Source organism: Pelecanus crispus, chromosome 1 (genome assembly GCF_030463565.1).
Source record: "Pelecanus crispus isolate bPelCri1 chromosome 1, bPelCri1.pri, whole genome shotgun sequence".
NCBI lineage: Eukaryota > Metazoa > Chordata > Aves > Pelecaniformes > Pelecanidae > Pelecanus > Pelecanus crispus.
Window position 1 is genome coordinate 179,056,339 of NC_134643.1, and position 23,207 is coordinate 179,079,545.

Here is a 23,207-nt window from a genome sequence, read left to right on the forward strand (position 1 = left end):
AAATTTATATAAAAGGATCTAATACTACTGTAAAATGAGAAAGCTGTTCAGTTGGTATGTGTTGGTATGCATCTGCTTAAATATACAGAACTGCAACAACTCATATACCTCAAGAGCTGCCCCAGCAAAAATAGCACAGACTTCTTTTCAAGGTACAATCAGAAAGCCTATCTAAATGGCAGTAGTTTCTAGGACTTTCAGCTAGCACAGCAAAGCAATGCAATCAGCAGTGGTGTTTGGCATACTGCAATTGGTGACAAAAACGTAAACCTAAGTAAGATTCAGGAATGACGCACTTTGTCTGACATACTCCAGTTGTGCCAATGATTACCTGTCAGTGTGAGCAGGGAAGATTTATATATTTTTCAAGACAGATGCAAAACTACTCTATTTCAACGTAATTCAGCGAAAGGCTGACCTGAAAATTGTCTTTGGACACATTATGTACTGGAAAAACAGCCACAGTGCTTTCCAACTGCAGTGTGCTGAAGGGCAGAATGACTCTAACCACCATCTCTGACCCAACTTTGTCATTAAAATAACATCAAAGTATTCAAAAGACTAGAAGAAAATGGAATTGAAAGGTATGAGCTACCTCCTACAAAATTCCTACATAAAAGGATACCGCATCCTAGCTATGTGCTTTGGAGGTCTGGGTTTTTTGTTGTTTTTTTCTCTTTTAACTTGCTCTTTTTTTTTTTTTTTTTAAGGCAAACTTTTTACCAAACAGCTATATAAACAGACAAGCACAGAGGCTTTGTGAAAAACGTAATTGTCTCAGCATTCATTTTCTTTCTGTGTGCACAACTCTCCCTGCATGCAGAGGTCCAAAAGCAAATGTTGAGAGCAGAGGTAATCGCCAAACTTGGCTTCCCAGCACCCCTTTTTTGAGAAACTGGACAAATGCTACACTGAGGTATTGGCCCTAGGGCCAAAATGTCTGTTGCCTCCCCAGCTCCCATACTGAGCAAATGCCTTTTTATGTGAACTGCCAGTCTGATGCATTTTCATTCAGTTTGGTGGATTCTGAACTAGAACACATGAGCATACAAGCTCTCACATTTCAGCTAGTTTGAAATAAGATATATTTGTCTGAGCAGAAGACTCATTCTTGTGTATTACTACATAAGGTAACCGGAAACAAAATATATACCCCCAGATTCTTCTGCCAAATTATTAGCATTTCATTCATTAAGGTGAGGGTTTACCCCAGTTAATTTTAGGAGCCTTCAAATAAGGAGTTAGGAGCCTTCCAAAACAAGGAATTCTTACCAAAGGGCACTGTGAATGCAAAAATTTACATGGGGAGACTACAGAAATTCACAGAAGATGAATCCAAAGGTTAATAAATCACATCTAAATCAGAGTTCACATCTGGTTCAGTCAGTCTTTGAATCGGAAATACATCTGGGATGGTGTTGGGGCAGGCATGTATGCTATTTCCCCATATTCTCATTTTCTTCTAGTATCTACTTATGCCGCTTTTGGATGCAGGATCCTGTGTCATGCAGACGCAATAAAGATGTTCTTATGTATAGATATTAATGGCTGACCTAGTCACCACGGGATGCAATATACTCCAAAGAGAAAGAATAGGGCATGATTCACCTCACCTCCACTTTAAAAGGACATGAGCTGTGCCTCTTTGTCTGCACCGCCTACAAAGGCAGCCCAGTGTGACTGGCTCTGATACAGATCTCTGCATATATTCAAACGAAACTCACTCTGACAACATTCATCACAGAGAACAATAAACAGAGCTTAAAAACAGATTTCAGAGACTGCATTCAGTTTTCCCTTTTTCTAAGCCATTGAAAAAGACAACTATTTTGCAGCACTAGAACACTGCAATGCTAGCATCCATCCTATTGAAACAGCTGTAGGTATCCACTTAAAAGTTGTTGAACATCTTCTCGGCAGCAGTTCCAGTTGAAAGGGGAACCTTTGCTACCTTCCTACAGGCTAATGCTTTACCCCAATCCTCCCCATGCCATCCTCTCAGCTGTACTGGTACACTGCACCAGCAAGTACAACTGTCCTTGCAAGACTTCATGCTAAATCAGATCAATTATCTGATCTGTATTAAAAAGACCTTTTTGTTAATTTATTTTTTTTAAACAAGGAAGAGTTCCTCAGTCCCCTTTACCAGGAAGATGAAGCCCAGTTGTACCAGGGCATTTAAGGGAGAGATTGAGAAGCAGAAAACAGCAGCGGGAAGGTGTGGCTGCTGAAGCCAGTCTTGCCTCCAAAAGAAACGCTTGTCAGAGAACAGCCTCTACAATGTGTCTGAAGGCAGGTGAGATGAACTCGAAGTCTGACACTGATTGTTTGCTTACATATACAGCACAGAGCAAAACAACAGCACTTGCATCGTATTTTAACAATCAGCAACAAAAAAGGGAACAAAATGGTAACCACCTTACAACGTCACTCAAAGGGTAAAGAAAGATCTATCACCATGATGTGCAGACAATGCACATAAGGCCACAGAAACATCTTCATAGATTACCAAGTTGGAAGGGACCTCAAGGATCATCTGATCCAACCTTTCATGGCAAAAGCACAGTCTAGACAAGATGGCCTCTCTTCCTCCAACTCTTCCCATGCCAGCTGGATAGACCTCCTGCCTCAGACTGTTCTGACTGTAAATTATCAGGTCTCTGGTTAAGCTCACCCAACATGTGCTAACCGAGACGGGCAAAGAAACCACCATCTAATCTCCTCAGCTTGTAGATCTGAAGGGGCAACAATTCCTGTAGGCACAAATGAAGTTAGAACAGGACATATATCCCTGCCAAAGAGAAAGCAGGTTACGTGCCCATGTAAAGGGATGAGAGGAAAACACAACCACAGCAACCTAAGATGATCTTATTCCAAATGTTCCATTTGTTCCATGATCCACAAGAGACTTGCAGGTTTGTTTATATCATACAGTAGAGCAGAGCATCCAAGAGCCCTAAAGAAGCTCTGAGGAGGCTGGTATATCTACCTAGAGAAAGGCAGGACTGTGGCAAGAAACTACCATCGCGTGCACAATCAGCACAGCTTCACAAGCAGCTAGCTGCACCCAAACTGGTGGGTATAACTAATCTGGTCTCAAATAGTTCAAATAAACTTGGAGAAAGCTCCACACCACACTAACTTACGGGTGGTGGCTTCATTCCTCCAACGTGAAACAGGTGTCTTCACACAGACATTGCTATTGCAGTCTACCACATCGCAAAGCATTAGATTTAAGCAAAGCAGTGTCAGAAGTTATGACACGCAGACCACTTTAATGCTGTTTGAGCATCATGATCAGCACGAATCACATTTTACTCACTACCTGCTTAACACTGCCTGCTAATCCAAAGGGAAAACATTTTGCTTGGCGCAATTTGTGACACAGTTTACATTTTCCATTATAAATCACAGGTCTACCATTGATTACATGCACTCTAACGTTACCCTTGTAAAAGAGACATTCATGTTCTGTAACATCACCACAAGCTAAGTCAGAAATCTCATGCTCATTGCATAAGCATTGTGAAACCCATCCCAACCTTATTTTCCTTCTTGAATTCATTACCTTTGGTAACTGCTTTAGCTATATTTAAGTGACAGTGTGATACAGCAAAATCCCAGAGAGTAATGTGGAAAGCATATTTTGCAATCACTCAACACTAGTTTAATGCTTCATTTGTCTCAATACTCCACAAATAGCAAAACCAACTCAATTTTGAACTGAAAAAACCATCTTCTTGTCTTTTTCTTTAAATGCCTGGGTCTCAGGACACCTCTACACTCCCTGCTGCTTGCAGAGCCCTGGCACTTTGTCTGCCATATAACTCATACTCTTTGAATCCAGTGGACATTTGCTCTGCAGACCCATATGACACATTCTCTCTAGGTCTGAAGGAGTCAAGGGAATGTCTGCAGATAAGCAGCAGCAAGGAGTATGCAGCTGCAGGAGTCACCTCCGCAACCTCTGTAATTCAACATTTGCAGCATCCTCATCAGAGATGCTTGCCCAGGATGCAGCTCTCACACAGTGAGGCTTTAGTGACCAGTTTGATAGCTACTGTGCTAGGTTATTAACACCACAGTTCTGTGGAGCATAGCATTATCAAAAATAGAAGGAGGACCTAAATCTGTTTTCTCTGACTCAAAACTTCCACACTGTCATCATCTCTCAGAGAGGTGCCTTTACTGTAATGGTAGCAATGGCATATGCTCGTGGAGGGGGAAGGAGGTGCAGTCTTGGCAACCCCACCTGAAATCAGGTTGCTTGTAGTGTTTGTATTTTACAGTTATCCCTGTGCAAAGGTTATATACAGCTATAGAGTGCTGACCAGAATACACACAGTTAATATTTCCTATTTCTGTATGAAATGTGTCATTATGTCACTAATTTTCAAGTCTGCTGTAAAGAAACAAAGAAAGTTTAAAGTCTGAAGCCAGGCCCGTAATCTAATCAAGATATTCAACAAAAATGCTTATTAAACTGCCTTAACCAGGAGAAGAGGCAGAAGTTCCTTGTGCCCCAGAGGAAGCACTTGCTGTCCCAGTACCAAATCACAAGGATGGGTTGTTCCACTTTGAGACAGAGAGTAGTTACCAGAGTTCCTATTTTGCAGTTCTTCTGCAAACTACTTTACAAAAAGGATCTGGGGAGCTGTAGCTCTACAAACCTTCCCAGGCACGTCCCCTGGGCCATGCTGAACCCTCTAACTCACCACCCTCGCTAGCTGAGATTCTGGATCAATGAAGAGAGAAACTGAGTATCATATATAAGCTTAATAATGCATGTTGGGGTGGGCGGGTTTGCTCATAATATGGGCCCATGATCATAAATCTATGCACTTAAGTAAGCACTTCATCATCCTAAAAACTATCTGGTGGTAAAGCTGACTTAAAAGAAATCTGGCCTGCCACTTTGGACATGGTTATCTATTATTCAGGAGCAGGCTTTCAAGCTACTAATCCATCTGGTACACATACTCGGAATGTGACTCGTTACAGGTCCTCCTCTTCCCCAGACATGCAGCTCGGTCCCTTGGGCTACCCTTACATGTAGAGTTTGCCTCAGCATCCAAAGGGAAGGAGAAGCAGTTTCATGTCCCCTATTCACGCAGGGGCTTCATCCACCCTTGTACAAGTCATGCAGGTGCAGGGACAGGTTTTTTTTCAGTTGCAGTAAAAGTTGGTAAAGGTAAATTCATTTTTGGACAGCTCTGTCAGATTACTCCTTGAAATACTACTTACGATAACGATGCTTTTCTTGGCCATCTCTCTTGTAGTTCAAAGACACCCGATTCCCCAAACCAGTCTATTTCATACAGGCACTCAATTCTTTGAATTACTTAATAAAGACCAAGTAAGCCTGTTGGTACAGGGGTATTTTGCCAATACACTGTAGCAGGACCTGTAATGTCTCTTACACCACTGAGGAAAGTTGTTCTTTATGTCAACACTGCAAGCATTGCCATGAACTAACAAAGTTATATCAATAAAAGGAGAATTTTCCACAACCATATACCAGGGACTTCTGCCAAAGCAGGTCATGGATTCACATCTTTTTGCATTCTTGATGAATAAAAACATGCTACATTCTGGTCTCCAGCACAGACCTGCCTTCCTAACACTTGTACAACAGCAAGAATACCAAACATGTAGCTCTGTAATGGGTCAGAACCACCCTGTGGTGTCAAAGCAAGCTTTGCGAAGCCTTCCTCAAGCAAAATCTCTGACTATGGGGAATCAAGCTCCAGAGTTTTAAACAGTTTGTACTGATGACCACCAGCCAAATCAAGAGCATGAACTTGCTGTTTTTTCAGTCACGTGGGAACCAATAGATACAGAATCTCACCTTATCATATTTTTTAACCTCAAGTATAAAGCAGAGGACTCCTCTCAAAGTTATTTGACATTCACCCCAAAATTAGTAGGCAAAATACCATAAGGAACTAACATAAGGACAATACCCAAACCACAAGAAAGTCAGTTTAAGACTTCCAGTGATTTCAATAGGTATTAATCAACATGGGGTTTTTTCCTAATACATTTCTACTACTACAACTTTTCTACTGCTCCTATCTAGTATATGGGATGCAATTACAAAAGATTATCATAACACCATTTTTTTAATACTATTTATTTAGTTACCTCCCCTCCTACCAAGACTGGAGACACTTCACTTGATTCTTGTCTCAGGTTGATTTTGAAGTGGTGGAAGGCCTGCTTTCAACAGAATTAATTGCAGTTTACCACAGCATAAGGCTGGAAGTTCATTTTGTTGGATGAGTAAAAATTCTTACAAAAGCAATGGTATGGAAGCTAACCTGAATTTTAGCCACCCATGAGGGGAGAGGTGAAGGAAGAATGTTTTGCAAAATGCAGCAGCTCCTCCATCCTGAACTAATTTTCAGCATTCAAATTTGACCTCCAGTCCTACAGAACCAACTACGCTCTTCTCTGTCCCTCCCCGTCACTGGAGGAAGACAGATCTCATGCTCTGGAGATGTCTCTGTTTTTCAACTAGTCCCTGATTTCAAGCCTGAAGTTTAAGATGGCTTAAATAAAGTAGTATGAACCTTATCTTGAAAGCACTTACAGCATGTTTAACACCGAGAAAGAGACATATATGTTAGCTAGAGAAGATGTGACCTCAAAGTTGAAATACAAGGAGCATCATGAGATTCATTCAAGTTGGATCCAAGTGACAGCTATACCGATGTATATTATCCATGCAGCACTGCACTGCAGTGTGTGGACGTATTGGAACTAGGCTGTTTGGCATGCCTCTGCATGGTGCAGACAGGTTGTAAGCATTGACAGGATCAACTCAGGGTCTACTTATGTTCTGATAACACAACAGGGAGGGGTGAGGTCTTCTATGTGCCTGTATATGCTCTGTATACAAGTGTACCCTTCAAGGCTATTAAGAACATGAGAAGCTTTTATCTTGTCCACAAGCTGCTTTATACATAGCAAAAAAAAAAAGCACAGATCTCATATTTTCTTAACTTCAGTCTGAGAAGGAGGCCTGTTTTCAAAACCAGTTAACCTAATACAGCTTCTCTGTGCAGAAATAAATCTCCCTAATCTCTTGCAACTGTACCTTAGACATCTCCAGTTTAATCAGCCACAAGCACTTTTAAAACCCCAATGACAGCAGTGCATCCACTCTTTTGGAAATGCTGTTTTCATCCCTTAGAGAACAACAGCTGCTTTGTGATCTCTTGAGTCTTTGTGTCTTTGTACTGGTAGGTCTAACATCGTCAGTGCCATCGTGTTTATCTTCCTGTGCATTCAGCACAGAAGCTGAGTCATTGCCATCACAGCAGTCCCACAGAACTCTGCTGGACAGCCTCCCTTTCTGCAGCTTTCATCTCAGGAGTTGAATAAAAGACTGGAGACAGTAGTAAAAGTGCCGTTCCAGAGAGAAAAAGCAAAATAAAAATCACATCAACTAAAACTCTTCACAAATATATAACAACTATGGCAAACATTCAACCACGGTGTAAACAAACAAACAAAAACATTTAAAAGCTTGTTGAAAGGATTATTTATGCAGTAAACCAGATTTTTTAATACAGTTTCAAGACTGATTCAGCTGCCATTCACAAAACAGAGGAAGATGAAGCAGTGCCTTCACCCTTTCACTTTAAGTCCACACTTAGGGGATTCATCTAGGATGAAAAGCAAAGCTAATTATCCCTTCTCTTCTTGATTTAAAGGACAGGTATTAGTTCAACTCCCCTTGCAGATCAGAGCTCAGCTAGTACACAAGGTGCTCTCATGCTCTTCTGTTGAAGATATCCTATTCCTTTAGTCTATTCATTGGACTAGAGGAAAAACAAAAAATGACTTATCTAGTGGTTAGCACACTACTTCGGATAAGGTAGCTAGGGTTTTGCTCCAGTAATAAGAGAGAACTTCATTTCTGTATGGCACACAGGATGAATGACAGTTCTGCTAAGTGGACATGTACTGTTCTGCTAAACAGATATGCTAACAACAATTTGAATCAAAGATGTAAATTTTTTCTCAGGTGAACAGGTGGCTGCAGGAAAAAATATAGCTAATTACATTTCCTAAATTTAAAATTGCTGGTAGCACACACAATTCTTTTTTCTTTTGTACGTTACCATCTGCAACAGAGGTAAGCATAACAGGTAAGGAACCCCTTCTGTAAATAACAGACTCATAGAAGGAAAATTTCCTTCCTTCTCTTAGCAGTATAGGATAATAATTACATACCAGGTGGAATCCAAACATATGTGTCTGTTGCACTATAACTTTCCTGATCATTTATCATAACATGAAAATGATTAATTCAGATGTTAACCCTAAACTGCATTTTTTCTAACCTTACCAATTAGTTCTGAATTTCTCCTACATCCAAGAAACACCCTTAAACACATTATAACTTCCCCTACAACTGTATCTGCCTGCCATCTTTATTCACGGTTTAACCTCTAGCAGGAAAGGTTTTGCAAGACAGCTTCTCTGTCTGCAGTTTCTGACTCTGACACCCCCTGTTCCAAGATGCCACACTCTTGTCTTTGCACAAGTATACCAGCTGCCTATATTGAATCAGACTGGGAAAGCTAAAAGTTGGGCTCAAATCGAGGTCAAAAGCAGCACTACCCTCCAGGACTCCTGTGGCTTTTGGATAAATATAGCAGCTGTCACAGTTATGTGCTTATTATGAGAAAGCATTAGCACTATCACCCAAAGCACAGAAAAGATGCAAAACCCTTCAAAAATAAGAGATACTGTAAAATAGGTTTTGCATATTTCTAAAATGCCAAACTGAGGAAAAAATCATGAAAGTTTACAATTATGAAAAGTTCTGACAGAGGTTTAAGTGACTGCCAAGTCTAATAAAGAATAGAATTCTGAACAGCAAAGTATTCAGAATACATATCCTTGTGTAGAATTAAGATTCAACACCAACCTAGTCACATTAAGAAGGACTAACCAGAGTGTTATTTCTAGAAAAATGGGTAAAATGACATATAGATGTTTGATTAATGATTGGACTGGATGATCTTAAAGGTCTTTTCCAACCTAAACGATTCTATGATTCTATGATTATCATTGTCATGACTGTCATGGGGGTCAGGGCTTCTGCAATGACAATTTTTAGCCTAGAGAGGCTAGTCTCTTCAGACTCCCTAGAGAAAGACTGATTTCTCCTGGCACTAACTCAGACCACATTCCTAAATTTAAGCTCCTCTGGGGTGATTTCAGACATCTTCAGAGAGACTCCCTAAGTAAACTTTGCCTTGCAAATACCTCCCAGAGGTACCTATACTGCAGCAAGAACTGCACAAGCATTTAATAGAGAGGCAATCCTTGCTCCTTGCAAACAAGTAATGTATGTATAAGCTGACAGAGAAGAAGAGAGGAATATATTATCAACCAAGAGCACAGTACAACAGGGAAAGCATAAGAATGGTATGAAAGACAGGAGTGAAAGCACACAAGTTGCAGAAGCACCATCAATACAATTATTACGCTACTGCAACATCCTTTTGCCCAACTCTTACTTTTTAGGGTAAAAGGCACTCTACAGTATATTCTAAGCATTTCCATGACCAAACCCAGTCATGTCCACAGTAAGCAGAAATGGGCTTGGACAACAAAGTTTGAGATGTTTCTTCAAGCTGCTCCTTAAAAACCATTTGTTGCTTCCAGTTATCTCAGATTTATCAGCACCTATATAGGTCAAAAATAACAAAATCTTTCTGGACTAAGTCCAACACAGCAAGAACATATGGGCATACTTACAAACCGATTTTTTTTTTTTTTAATTTATAAATAGAGATTCATTTGTGATTACAGTGAGGTATTTCACACCCAGTGTATCAAAAGATGTTAAGAAACAACCATAAGGCACTCTTAATGTTGCCTATATGACTGCAACACATGAAGCAGAAATGACAAAAAAGAAAACTGGTGACACCACAGAGGAACAGGCTGAAGCAATGATTCCCTCCATCATTCCATCTTGTCCTGTTTCATGCTGGTCTACAAATTGCTCTCTCCTGCCTTTCCTATGGGTTGGGAAGAAGGAACAAAGAACTTTGAGAAAGAAGAAGGAACAAAGAACGTTGAGAAAGTTTGCTAGTGTTTCACAGAGCTACTTGAGGGACGTGGTGGACTTCTAGGAAGAAAGGACCTTAAGGTGTTAGGATGCTAAGCCCAGTCCTCAGTATTTGCAGGCAACAACACAACAAATGACCAATTTGTGATCACCCACATGCTACAGGCCACAAAATCCTTCCCTGCACCCGTAACAGACTTAAGACATGTTACGAAGAAAAAATTGCCTGAAGCCAAAAATCACAAAAACATCAAGTACCAAATAACTCAAATTAAAAAAAAAGATGTGCTACCAGTCAGATGAAGAAGACTTAATACTCAATCCTACTCTTTTACTATGGCTATACTACGGTAGTACCTTGAGCCCAATGAAATTAGAATTACATTATATGAGCCACTCCTGAAGGATAAAACAAATGACAGTCCCTAGCCCTAACAGCTTACTTTCGTTTCTGACACAAATCTTTACATGGCTTTCAAGTGACTTTAAAAGAAGTAGCAAGAAGTTAATGCTACTTAAAGTCCGTTCACATGCTAAAAATATGCATGTCCATGTTATCTCACACAACTTATCTTCTTGTGTGCTGATAACTTTTCGATGACATGATAGCATCAGTATAAAGCACATACTGAATTTCTTCATATATAAAAAGCAATTCGAAACAGAAGACAAAATAATGAATTCATACTGCTGTATGACGCATGAAAAACCTTGAGAGCCATATGCCAACATGCTAATAATTTAAAAGCTATACCCTGAAGCTACATCCAGATTTAATTAGAAAAGAATTATAAATTTTCCTTCCAAAACTCTTAAAGTACTTCCATCAAATTAACAGGTTACATATTAAAGTCACCTGCAATGTTAATAGATGTATTGTTGAAAAGATTAATTTCATTACCAACAAAAACAATGTTTATTAAAAATTTAACACACTAACACATATATTTCTAAGGAGAAAAAGAAATCAACCTTCTCTCATAGGACTGTTTCAGGCATTCATTGCTATACCACAGACCTTTCCTCTGAGTGTCTACAATGTCCGCAAGTAATTTTTGCATCTAAGCTCTGATTACAGTCAATGGAGATCTACAGCTCAATTCAGCTGCCCACACATAGGCATCTTGTGCCATTTAGACAATTGGTCAGGGTATTTCAATGGCATCAGTACTGTGTGTATGGACAACAAAACCTAGTCCTGTCTTTCTATTGGCTATAATGGGAATTTAAATACTGTCTGTGTGAAGGTATGCCAGGAGATGGCTTGTCCTCCTTGGCTGGAGGTGAAGGTAACTGGACGCAACGTGAGGAACTACAGGTCCAGACACAAGACGTTGGTTCAACATAAAAAGGAACAGGCTGTGAAGCTGTCAAAAGTGACCGACAGCACCACAAGGGATGGCTGGGTCTCACAGGGGGTTGAGGGGGGTTCCATGAGAACCAGCTGAACATGACAGGCAGCTGAAGGGGAGCATCAGGGACTTTTGGGGGCAGAGTCCTGTAAGGTCAGCAGTGCCTTGGTAACGCCATGCATAACACCATGTAAAGCTGAGATGACTTAGGTAACAGCACCAGAAATACCAAACCTGGGTACAGATGTAGCAAAGCCAGGAACAATGGGCAAAAGGAATCAGGGCCAGGATGCTTATTCAGGAGGAGACAAGGACAAAGAAAGGGTGGAAATCACAATGAATGGGTAAGAAATATGCATGGGAAATGAAGAGAAGGGGAATGAGAGGCGCTGGCCATCTGTAAACAAGCTGCTGGTCAGCCCACTGGTCTGAGCCAGCCCTGTGCCTGACCAGTCTCTTTCTACTTCTTATTCAACTCTTCTCCTAACTATTTCTCTATGCAAAGGGTGTCCTCTGTGCAATGTGTATGAGAGAGATTCCAGCAAACTTCAAACCACGCTAGGCAGTGAGCAGGACACAAGGTCTGGGAACCCACCGTCAAGCAACTACAGGTCTACAGGCTGGACACTGGAGGGACTTTCAGTCTAGGACTGCTAACAGAGAGAGGTCCATATGAGTATGCAGGTGAGATGCCAGCAAACATCAAGTCAGACTAGCCAGTGGGTAGGACTGGAGGTTTGGGGGCTGCAATGCTATGAAGACAACCAAAGTGCTCCCTGAAAGTGAAAATACAGAAATAAACATTTTAGTAAAGAAGCAGTGCTACCTCTATATACCACATGGGGGAGGCTCATCTACATTCTGAAATGTTAATTCCCAGCTCTCTTCTGCAGACATCAAAAATAGGCAGTGAAAGAAAGTCAGCATGTAAGACAAAAGCTATAACAATAATTTGGGGACTAGCGAACAATGAGCAAGACACATTGACTATCAGGAGCAAAAATGAAATGACAGCTTCCAGAACAGCCAGGTTTTGAAAAGATCCTCTTTTCCATAGAAAAAATATCTTCAGAGGATAGGATTTCAAATGCCCCCAGGCCCATTAATAAAACTTAGGTTTCTTTTTAATTTCTATCGAGGAAAGTAGTTGTGTACTTTGAAAACAAAAACCAGTGATTAGTACTCTGCTGGATAACACTAATTGTGCCTGTATTTTTAGCATAACTGCCAGGATTGATGCTACTACTATTGCTTTTACATAATGCTGCATTACAGACTTCTGAGTCTATATTGCAAGCATAAATTATTCTTATTTTAAATAAGCCTACTGAAATCCTCATGTAAAATTTGACAGTGTTTCTAGCTGCTTAACCACTCATGATGAGCTGATAATCCCAGCTCAGTAGCTAGCGTGGATTAATAGAACACATTCTAAAACAGGGTGGGTATCTTAACTGAGGTAAAAGCCAACACCACCTCTCTACCAACCCTTACACAGACTACAGAATTCAGCATCTTCTTATAAGTACCCTAAGAACCAGAAATCAATTCTAAGAAAAGATTTAATTATGAGCTGTACAACAACAAATCCCAAATATGAAATGAATTCTTAAATAGTACGCATATTATAATTTAAGAAAAAGTAAAAGCCGTATCTAAGAGCCATATTAAAAAGGCAAGGGATATCTGTGACATGAATAAAAAGTGAAGCATCTGATCACCTATGCATTTGTTGCCATAAGGTTTTTCAACCAAACACTTCTATCCTGAGGTGTACTTGCAGAGCAGAAAAGTTCCAGTGCTAGAGAGAAATATTCTGTTTGAAATGCAAGCACATGCTTCTAAGCAGAGTATCAAAACCGAGTTTTTCCCAACTGAAATACACAAATTATCCTCAGCAGCTGTGTTACAAAATCCAGTGTAAAACCTCTAAGAACTGCTTGGAATTATGCAGCTGTTACAACATGTTACATCAAACAAATAAAATCTAATAGGAAATAACTCTTGTGCATGTATAAGTGCACTCTGAGCACTAAGCTTGTACTGCAGCAGAAGATTGCTATGCATCCTGTCCTCCGAGATGTCACATTCCCTGAAAGATGCTCAGATGCTGACAGTAGTTACTGTTGCTCATCACCCTTTATTATCAGAAACATATACAGAAAGGAAACAAATCAGTCATGCCACTTCTTTCATTCCTTCTAGAGCTTTAGAAATGTTATTATTTATGATGGAAACAACAATCCAATCATCTGCAAGCTTCAGCACGTTATCATTTGCTACCCCAAAAGCATTTTTACATAAAACTTTAATCTCCATTACATATGAAAAATAAGGATGAGAAAGCTGTACTAAATCTTATTAATCCAGTCCTGAGTGCTAGAACATACATCTCCGATGCATCAATGGACAGCAAATAAACTTAAACATATTTTAGAATAATAAAAAAATCCCACCCTGTACTGGGTGCAGCACTGGATCCAGCTCAAGCATACCAAATAAAAGCGTTCTTCTATTTACAGTATTTTCTGTTTGCTTCTGCTGTTAACAGACTAAAGTGTAAAATTTCCCTATGACAGCAATTCCACATTGATGGAAAGTATTTTACGTCATAAAGACTCCAAACCAAATGACTTCACTACGAACCCTTGGGAAGGGGAAGTGAATTAGGAGAATGGGACCAAACATGGCCTCTTTCTGTGTAAGCAACAAGTTTCATAGGTAAAAACCTTCTGCCTGAGGCCCTACTAGCTGTAAGAGTTTTGGTTTTTACAGGTAAAAAGAATCTAATACCACCAAATTAAATCTTCTCCCACCCCACCAGTTTTTCTTCTGGATATGTTATAAATTTGGACAAACTTAACTGACATGTGACATTGGGATCCAGCACAATAAAAGGTAAAATTTCACTGATGAGATTCTTGGCTTTTGTGAAATCATAAGCAATTGGAGAGAAACTACAATGGATCTGTTTCACAACATACCTTACCATCCACAGACGACGTAACAGCATTCACCCTGAAGCACACTGACTCGTTTTAAGAAACGAAGCAGAGTTTAATCTTAAGACTATAAATTACTGAAGCCAATTGCAAAACCTACAGACTTCTGTTGCCTACTCTTTTTAAACATCTGAAGCAGCATTTCTGAATAAGAACTCATCTAAGCCAAACTCTGAATCTAGCCAATACTTCATGTTCTCCAAGAAAGAGAAGGTTTCTGTCTGGAAGGCTGAATTGGATGAGATACGCTTTGAAGCCCTGCATAAAAGCTGAGCTCCTACAGACTGACTGCTTGCTAAGCCTCTTAACTCCTCAGTTATCCATCCGCTTCCTCCAGAGCATTTTACAGAAGTGAAGCTATACAGTTGATCTTCAGCCAGGGTGTCAATCAACACCATCTCATCGATCTCAGAGGATTTTATACCCATCTGCACCAACTAGGAAGTTCGCACATTGTATCTCTCTGCTCACTGGGCTTAATACTGGCATGTCCCAACATCTCCAAGTACTACCAAGAAAATATAGAAGCTCCACCACAATGTTAAGACTATGATATGGCCCTGTTGATTTGCATGAATCTAAAGAAATAAAACAGACAGCAAGACTAAAAACTGAAGGGAACTGACCCTACAGTAGATAGAGAACTGCTGTAAACAAAACAAACCAGAAAGGTTTCAAACAAAAGATGATTGAAGAGCAAAAAGAAAGAAGTGATCCAGGTCAGGCTATGGAGAAAAAAAAACCAAACAAATACTACCTCAACACTACAATTGCTCATGGAAAACAGGAACAATTCCAAGCAAAGATATTATCATAGGAGGTTACATTTACTTCTATCCTCCTTAAAGCTAGCACGCCTAATCTACAGAAACAGGGCTTGTAATTAGCCTAGTTCATTATAAACTCAATAAAAGCTTTACCTACATGGTGGTAGACCAGAGGAAGGTTGAGAAGCTTGTCCAAGTTCTCACAATGGTTCAACAGAAGAACCACCTGCTGGAGACCACCCCTGTGCTTATACCCTTAAAGATTTATGAAATTTTACTTCCACCATGAAATACTTAGAACAGTCACTTCCACTAGAAAAGAAACAGGCTGGTGAGCACAACAAGGTGAAAGATAAACTAGCATCATTCAAGTGATTCTCCAGCCTGAAAGACCTGAAAGTAATCATTGTATTATTTCATTGCCTAGGATTGCTTTGGCAGAAGTCTCTCACAAGACCTCTACCCTTGTTGTGAGCTATCCTCATGCTGGGATATTTCAGACAACAAATGAATACTTTTATGGAAATAAGGATATAATGTAATAAGAAAAATTACACAAGCAGGAACAAATGACCATAGGTTTAAAAATCGTAGAAGAGAGAACAAATTAGTTAAGAGCCAGAAAAACAGCCTGACAAAATTTTACTTCTTTTGGCTCACAGCTCTTCTCTCTGTGCACATTCATTCAGATATGCTGACTTTCCAGACAAAAATCAATTCTTACTGCTTTTTATTTCTATGTGTACTACAGTACCTAAAGAGCTATGACAATCTAAACTGGATTAATTTTTGGCTAATGCACAATGGACAAAATTACTAAGTGAATTCTACCTATAACCCATTTCAGAAATCACAGATAGGTACATTATGAATGTTTTTGACTACACATTTAATAATTCTCAAGTGCATCAGTGTTACCATTGACTCACTGCCAAACAGAAAAGGTACAACTAGATTTCAAAAGCCCTCTAAAATGCCCTTTCAAGGCATATGGCTAAAGGGGAAAAATGCTGTTCAACTCACAAGTACAAAGTTTGAAACTGTAGCACCGGGAAAGAAGAATGCCATTCTTACTGAGTTACTTTTAAAATTAGGATAAAATTATGTATATGTATTTATACACATATACTTAATGATAGAGTGGGCTGCAAAACAAAACCCAGGAAAGTCAGATTACAGAAAGTCTGTTGTACTTTAAAACAGAATTATTAGATTCTTACAACAATCTCACACCTGGTTTCAAGCCAACTTCTACAAAGTTAGGGTAAGAAATGACATTTGCTTATTACATATTATTTCTAAAGGTATAGGTGATAAAAAGAAAATCTTTAGATATACAAATGTTAATCAAGTCTAACTGAATTATTAATTAAAACAACTTTATCACAGAATTGCTGCAGTAGAAACAGAAGTCCATTCCATCCTTGAACATACTGCTCCCATAATGGGTTTTATACGTGGCATATAATTTCTCAGAAACTTTCTACAATCAAAGCAACTCATTGTCAACGTAAATCTACGTGACACATCACTCAACGTGACTTCTGCACAGAGAGGGACTGAACTGATAACCACAGAGTGATTTAAATTTGAAACAATAAATTTGCCTTTCTAATGCCTTTAGTGCCTATTAAATTCAAATAATACCTTGTAAAGGAAAAATAGGTCATGCATTCCTCTGGCTTGTTTCTACATTCACATTACGGACTCGATTCAATTGCCCATACCGAGGTGCACTGGCCCATCTGAGAGGCCCTTGGGAGGCCAAGATATCAAAGGAATGGCAGATATAGGGCACAGGACTGGAAGTCAGCCAGGGTAGCCCAGGACGTCTCGAATGGCACTACGTGGGGCAGTCCCAATGGAGCCTCTACACCGGGATTCAGTGCCGGACTGGGGACACCCTGCACCACACAGACATACCTTCAGGTGACCAAATGGGAGCTGAGTGCCAAGCACTTGCTACTTGTCAGTGGACTTGAGAGAGCTGTTGACTTCATCTTAAGGCCAACACCTACATCTCGTCACCTGAGCAGCTCCCCCGATTCCTCCGACTCTGTGGACGAAACTCCCATTTACTGCCACGCACAGACACCCAAACTCAGGTGTCCAAATTGGGAGGCAAATTCCATCCTGAGGCTAGGTGGGATGATTACCAACATAGGAACCACAGTTTGGTCCACCTAACTTTAGGCAAATGAGCTCAACTGCATATCGCTAGGACAATAACCATTGTAGGATCTGTTATAGTCAATGCAGAGAGACAGACGCCTTCAGAGACTGATTCAGTTAAATGCCTGATTTTGGATGAGACTAATCCACAACTACCCATATCCTCCAAAGCGTATAGGTATATGCTCAATCTCTCTTAATGACGGCTGTAGCTAGCTTATACAACCATATGCTCATATTGTCATTAGCTTTATTTCTTTCTCCTGTTGTCTTCCGATATTGTTCATTCGCATCTTCTTTCCTACCGAGTTACAGATCTTAAGATATTATTTCCTACCTTAATCACTCTCTTCAACAACACTTATTACAATCTTAATGGGACCCTACACAGTAAAAAAGTAAAAATAATGGTGCCTGATATTTTTTTAGAACGAAATTCAGCACACACAGATATAACTCTACAAGTTCACTGGCACCGAACAGCCATCAGACTGATCCCAGTACTTGAGGCTACTGAGAGCCCAACAAAGCAGTGCTAGTAGTTAAGTTACAGCCCTTCTTGGTTTGTCCAATACTTAACAAATTCCCGATACTACATTAGATGTGGACAGATATGGCTTTAAAAATTTATAGCACCGTGATAATTTTGGCTTTACAAAAAGACAAAAGCACTGTTTTTCAAATCTCAATAGAGATACCAATAGTAAAGTTAGCATCAATTTTTTCTTGCCAAGAGGTCCACTATTTTAAGCAACGGATGAAATCTGCCAAGTTTAAAAATCACGAGTTATGCAGGGGAATAAAAGGATAACAAAGGAGGAGAACACTTTAGAAATGCACAATCGCAAAAAAAATTCAAACAATTGTTAGCATTTATGTAGTGGAGGAAGACTTGAGTACATAGGAAAAAAACCTGCATGTCTGCCATTCATAAAGCTCGCTAAATTGTGAAAAACAGAAAACATGACCGAAATGCCAGCCCAAAAATACCAACTTATAGTAAAGAAATTCAAAGAATAAGATTACCTTGTTCCAATCTAAAGCATAGGGAACGTTTTGCAGCCTCTATCTCAGGACTTGGATGATCCAGAACACGCCTGCACCACTGCAGAGGACTCGGTGATTTCTCTTGAGGAGTGAGAGCCTTGGTAGGCAAGACATACAACCTTAACCAAAAGACACACAAATATCAGCAAGACATGCAATACTTAAAAGTTTACTTCTGTATTCTCAATTTCCTACCCACTAATAACATGTAACAGTGCAATGCCCTGTAACACGATATTCTAATAACAAAAGATACTATGAAGTACAAGAGCTTATGTTAGTTTTCTTCCTCCCTCCTCAGAAAAGTAGGTGGCAAAATATGAACTCTACAGGTCTGGCATGTCAAATCAAAGTTCAAGGAGACTTCCCATAAAAGTCTTACATCTCATCGCTACCACAGTCTGAATTTCATCACTGCCCAAAGTTCAAATGCATTAGGAGCTGTTCACACACCAAAGATGCTATCAGATTTCCCTTTTATATTTATCCATACTGGAGATCAGATAATTTCAGTATTTGATTTTATATTTAAACCACTGTCCTGGTTTTGGCTGGGATAAAGTTAATTTTCTTCCTAGCAGCAGGCATAGTGCTGTGTTTTGGATCTAGGATGAGAAGAATGTTGATAGCAACTAAAACACCAGTGTGTTAAGTACTGCTTATGCTAGTCAAGGACTTTTCAGCTTCCCATGCTCTGCCAGGTGCACAAGAAACTGGGAGGGGGCACAGCCAGAACAGTTGATCCAAACTGACCAAAGGGCTATTCCATACCATATGACATCATGCTCAGGGCTATTCCATACCATATGACATCATGCTCAGTATAGAAACTCGGGGGGGGGGAGGTTGGCTGGGGGGCAGCGATCACTGCTCAGGGACTGTCTGGGTATTGGTCAGTGGGTGGTGAGCAATTGCATTGTGCATCACTTGCTTTGTATATTATCATCATTATTATATTGTTACTATTATCATTACCATTTTACTTTATTTCAATTATTAAACTGTTCTTATCTCAACCCAGGAGTGTTTCTCACTCTTACTCCTCCGATTCTCTCCCCCATCCCATTGGGGCAGGGGGAGTGAGCGAGCGGCTGCGTGGTGCTGAGCTGCTGGCTGGGGCTAAACCACGACAACCAGAATTTCACTCTTATCTATTTCACTCTTTTACCTATAACAACTTAATCAACTTGTCAGAGTGCTGGTTATAATTTAATTTTCATACACAGTATCTTCTCCCAGATCATCCAAATGCTGTACAAGTCAGATTTTTAAAGATTAGAAAACATTTGCTGAGAAACAACAAAAATCCAATTTCAATATTCAATTCCAGCAGAGAAAAAAAAGGCAAGAAAAGCTCACGTAGACGTGTTATTCTCAGACAAGAGTAGGCAACTAATGAGATGGTCAAGCACGTTAGGAAGCCAGGTACCAAAGCAGATTTTATGGGGCAATTTCTGAAGCTGGGATCTGCGTTGCTGCTGTTGCCCTTGCAGATTAGCGGACACAAGCAGATGCCAGTTCACCTGGGAGAGCACAGATCTGCTGGGAAGGGAACTATTCTGTCACTGGAGAGGACTCACAGCTCCTTGCCTTGGCCTGACCACTTCCGATACATGGGGATGCAGACAGAGGCAGATTCTCAGGCACCAGCAAAACACTCCACGGGCTGCAAAGGCATCTGGCCTGCACACAGCCGGTACAAAAGGCAAGAACAAAAAAAAAAACCCAACAAACACCAAAAACCAAAACACCGAGTTCCTCAGGAGATGGCTAACAGGTAGCAGCCTTTCACCTTCAGGGTTTGGGCTCAACAGCTACTAAAGTCCCCCAGGAACAAGTGTTCTTCAGTGTCTGCTCAATGTTTTTTTCTTTTTTTTTTTTTCCCTGTGAAGTCAATCAGCACTCTCTATCCAGCTCACAAGGAATAAATATCCTCACTGCGATTGCTATCTCTCTTGGCAATCCCAGCAGAGATCAACTATTGAATTTCTCTGACAGGAGGACTCATTTCCTCTGACTTCCTGTGGTGCCTGGCTACACATTTAAAAAGTGATACTGAGAAAAACAAAAAGAAAAGAAAGAAAAAAGCTTTCAGCTTTCCTGTTAACCTCCAGAAGTGCTTCAAAAGCTAAACATCTGAGTGATCAGATGTTTGTGTAAAATGCTGAACAGTAAAAAGAGGTTTGACTTGTCTGCAATGATGTTAATTCTACTTTTTTTTATAACTGCAGTTAAAAAAAAAAAAAGCAAAGGTATTTAAGGCCTAAAATTACTCATCAACAACTAGGATACACGTTGGTCTTTGATTTTCCAGATAGCAGTTTGCTTTAAAGACTGACATTACAAAAAAGCCCCAAGCAGCTGGCATCACACAGCTGACCCTTCTTGGACAACTACAGAGATTTAGCCTTGAACTAAAAACACTCAACAGCTAAAACAACTGACTCTTAGTTAACAAATCCCTGTTACCAAATTCTTCCTGTGGACACGTACGTGTGTGACATCAAGGTAAGTTTTGGCCCCACAAAAAAAAAAAAAAAAGCATTTAGGATTGCTTCCAGGGGGCAAATCAAATAGGAAATTTTACTAAGGCACATAAAATCACAATGACTTTCTACCACCCTGAAACATAAACAGGGAAACATTTTGTTTAACAGGACGGGATCAAACAAATTCAGTATTCCTCACTGTGAAGGAAAGTTAAGATTTAGGATCGAGGTAAGATTTCATTCAAGTCCGGATTGACAACCCCAGAACAGCCCTGAGCAGACTAACAGTACACGCAATGAAACAACACTGACAAAAATTTCCATACTATTTGTTGATGATTCTCAAAAGCAATTTTCCAAAACTGCAGCATGATATTATTTGTACCATGAAGTACACACAACCAACATTCAAGAAATATTTATTATATTTAGATTAATTTTTAAATCCTTTCTCTGCTACCAAAAATAAGGATGTTTAAATCCTTAAAAGCCTCAGCTGCATTATCCTGTATTTTATTCTCAGCTGATGTAAACTGCAGCTCGATTTAAAAACTAACCACATAAAAAACTATGCTGAAGCTTTGACAGATACTTAAACCAGTTATTTAAATATAGATAATATATATTTTATTACTGACACTTTAAAACAATTGAGCATCAATTACATTTAACATGCTCACGCAGCCAATGATTTACATAGTGTTCCAGCAGCGTTTGAATAGTCCCTACGATCTGCATCCACGTTGCCGAGACAAGTTTTGAGGCACCAGGCTCACTTATTTATTTAATCTCCATTCTATAATTTCCCCTTCTGTTTGTTTCTAAGCGAGCGTCATCATTCCTCTATGTCGATTTCATTTTTCCGCTTTATTCATTCACTGGCCATTTCTGCTTTATTCAATTTACCAGCATGCAACCGTGCCTTTTGGAGCTACAGGGGCGCTTAAGATACACAACCAAGCATTTAGATCAATGTCTAAAAGACAAAAGCCCTCCCAAATCCCTGAAGATGCGAGACAATTGGGCAGAGATTTTAGGACGGGGAGGCAGCGCTGCTGAGATAAAGGCTTTCTCGGAACAATTCCACTATTTTTAATTCCTTATGTAAACAGGAGGCTGAAACTAGGCTGAGACATGGAAGAAAAGAGAGAGACGCTCTTCCCCAAAGGGGAAAACGAGCACAAGTCCCCCGCCGCGGGCGCGATGGGGGGTACAGCCCCCACCTGAATTCACCCCATCGCGGACACGGGCCCCTTCCCTCGCAGGGTTAACCGCACCGAGGGCACGTTTTAGGGGAGGGGGGGAAGGAGATTTAAGTTTAAGCAGAAGGCGGTCAAGTGGATTTGGGGGCTAATGCTCATCACAGCCCGGGGAGCACCGGCGGCGCCGCACGTACCACGTCTCCTCGTCCTGTCCGCAGCCGCCCTCCTCCAGCTCCAGCACCGCCACCTCGTCCAGCACCGTGGCCGCCGCCGCCGCCGCCCCCGGACCGCCACCGCCGCCGGCCTCCTGGCCGCCGCCGGCCGCCGGCGGGCCCGGTGAGGGCTTGAAATAGGCGAGGGGCTCCGGCGGGCCCAGCGCGGCGCCGCACAGCAGGGTGGGCAGCGGGCTGGGCATGCACGGCGCGGCCCCGCCGCCGCCCGCCGCGCTGGGGGGGCTGGCGGGGCGCAGCCCGGCGGGGGCCGGCGGCGGGGCCAGCAGCAGGTGCGGGCCGGCGGCCACGGCGGCGGCGGCGGCGCGGCTGCGGAGCTGCTCGTTTTGCTTCTCCAGCTTCCGCACCAGCTCCTGCAGCTTCTTCACCTCCAGCTCGGCGCTGACGGCGGGGCCGCCGCCGCTCCCTTTCACCTCCGCCATCATCGCCGGCTTCAGCAAGGCGGCCTCCATCCTGCCCGCCCGCCCGCCCGCCGCCACCTGCTCCGCCGCGCCGCCGGAGGGCAGCGCCCGGCCCCCGCGGGCGGCGGGGAGGCGGGCGCGGCGGGGAGCGCCGCTCGCCGCGCTGGGGGCCCGGCCCGGCCCTGCGCTCCGCTCCGCTGCCCGCCCCCGCCGCTGCCGCTGCGCCTCCCGTTCAGCGGCGAGGAGGGCGCGGGTGGGATCCCCTCCCACTCCGGCAGCCCCAGCGCGGCGCACACGCACACGGCGGGAACAAAGAGCCGCCCGGCTCCCCCGCCATCCGCCCGCGGGAAGGGGCGGCGGGGGCCGCCGCGGCGGGGAGCTCCGCGGGGAGCCCCGGGGCCGCCTCGGCGCGGGTCTTTAAACAAAGGTGCCTTCCCCCCAGCCCAGCCCAG

At 41.7% G+C, this 23,207-nt stretch overlaps 1 protein-coding gene across 2 annotated transcripts in view; it reads right to left on the minus strand.

The window, feature by feature from the left end:
• SLAIN1 (SLAIN motif family member 1) overlaps window positions 1-22,806 on the minus strand; it is a 52,864-nt gene extending 30,058 nt beyond the window's left edge. For both annotated transcript variants that reach the window (XM_075724124.1, XM_075724117.1), the window contains exons 1-2: window positions 22,319-22,806; window positions 18,413-18,552 (exon numbers count right to left, since the gene is read on the minus strand). In XM_075724124.1, coding sequence (XP_075580239.1) covers window positions 18,413-18,552; window positions 22,319-22,806 — 628 coding nt within the window. The remainder of the gene's footprint in view (window positions 1-18,412; window positions 18,553-22,318) is intronic.
• Between the last annotated feature and the right edge of the window lie 401 nt (window positions 22,807-23,207).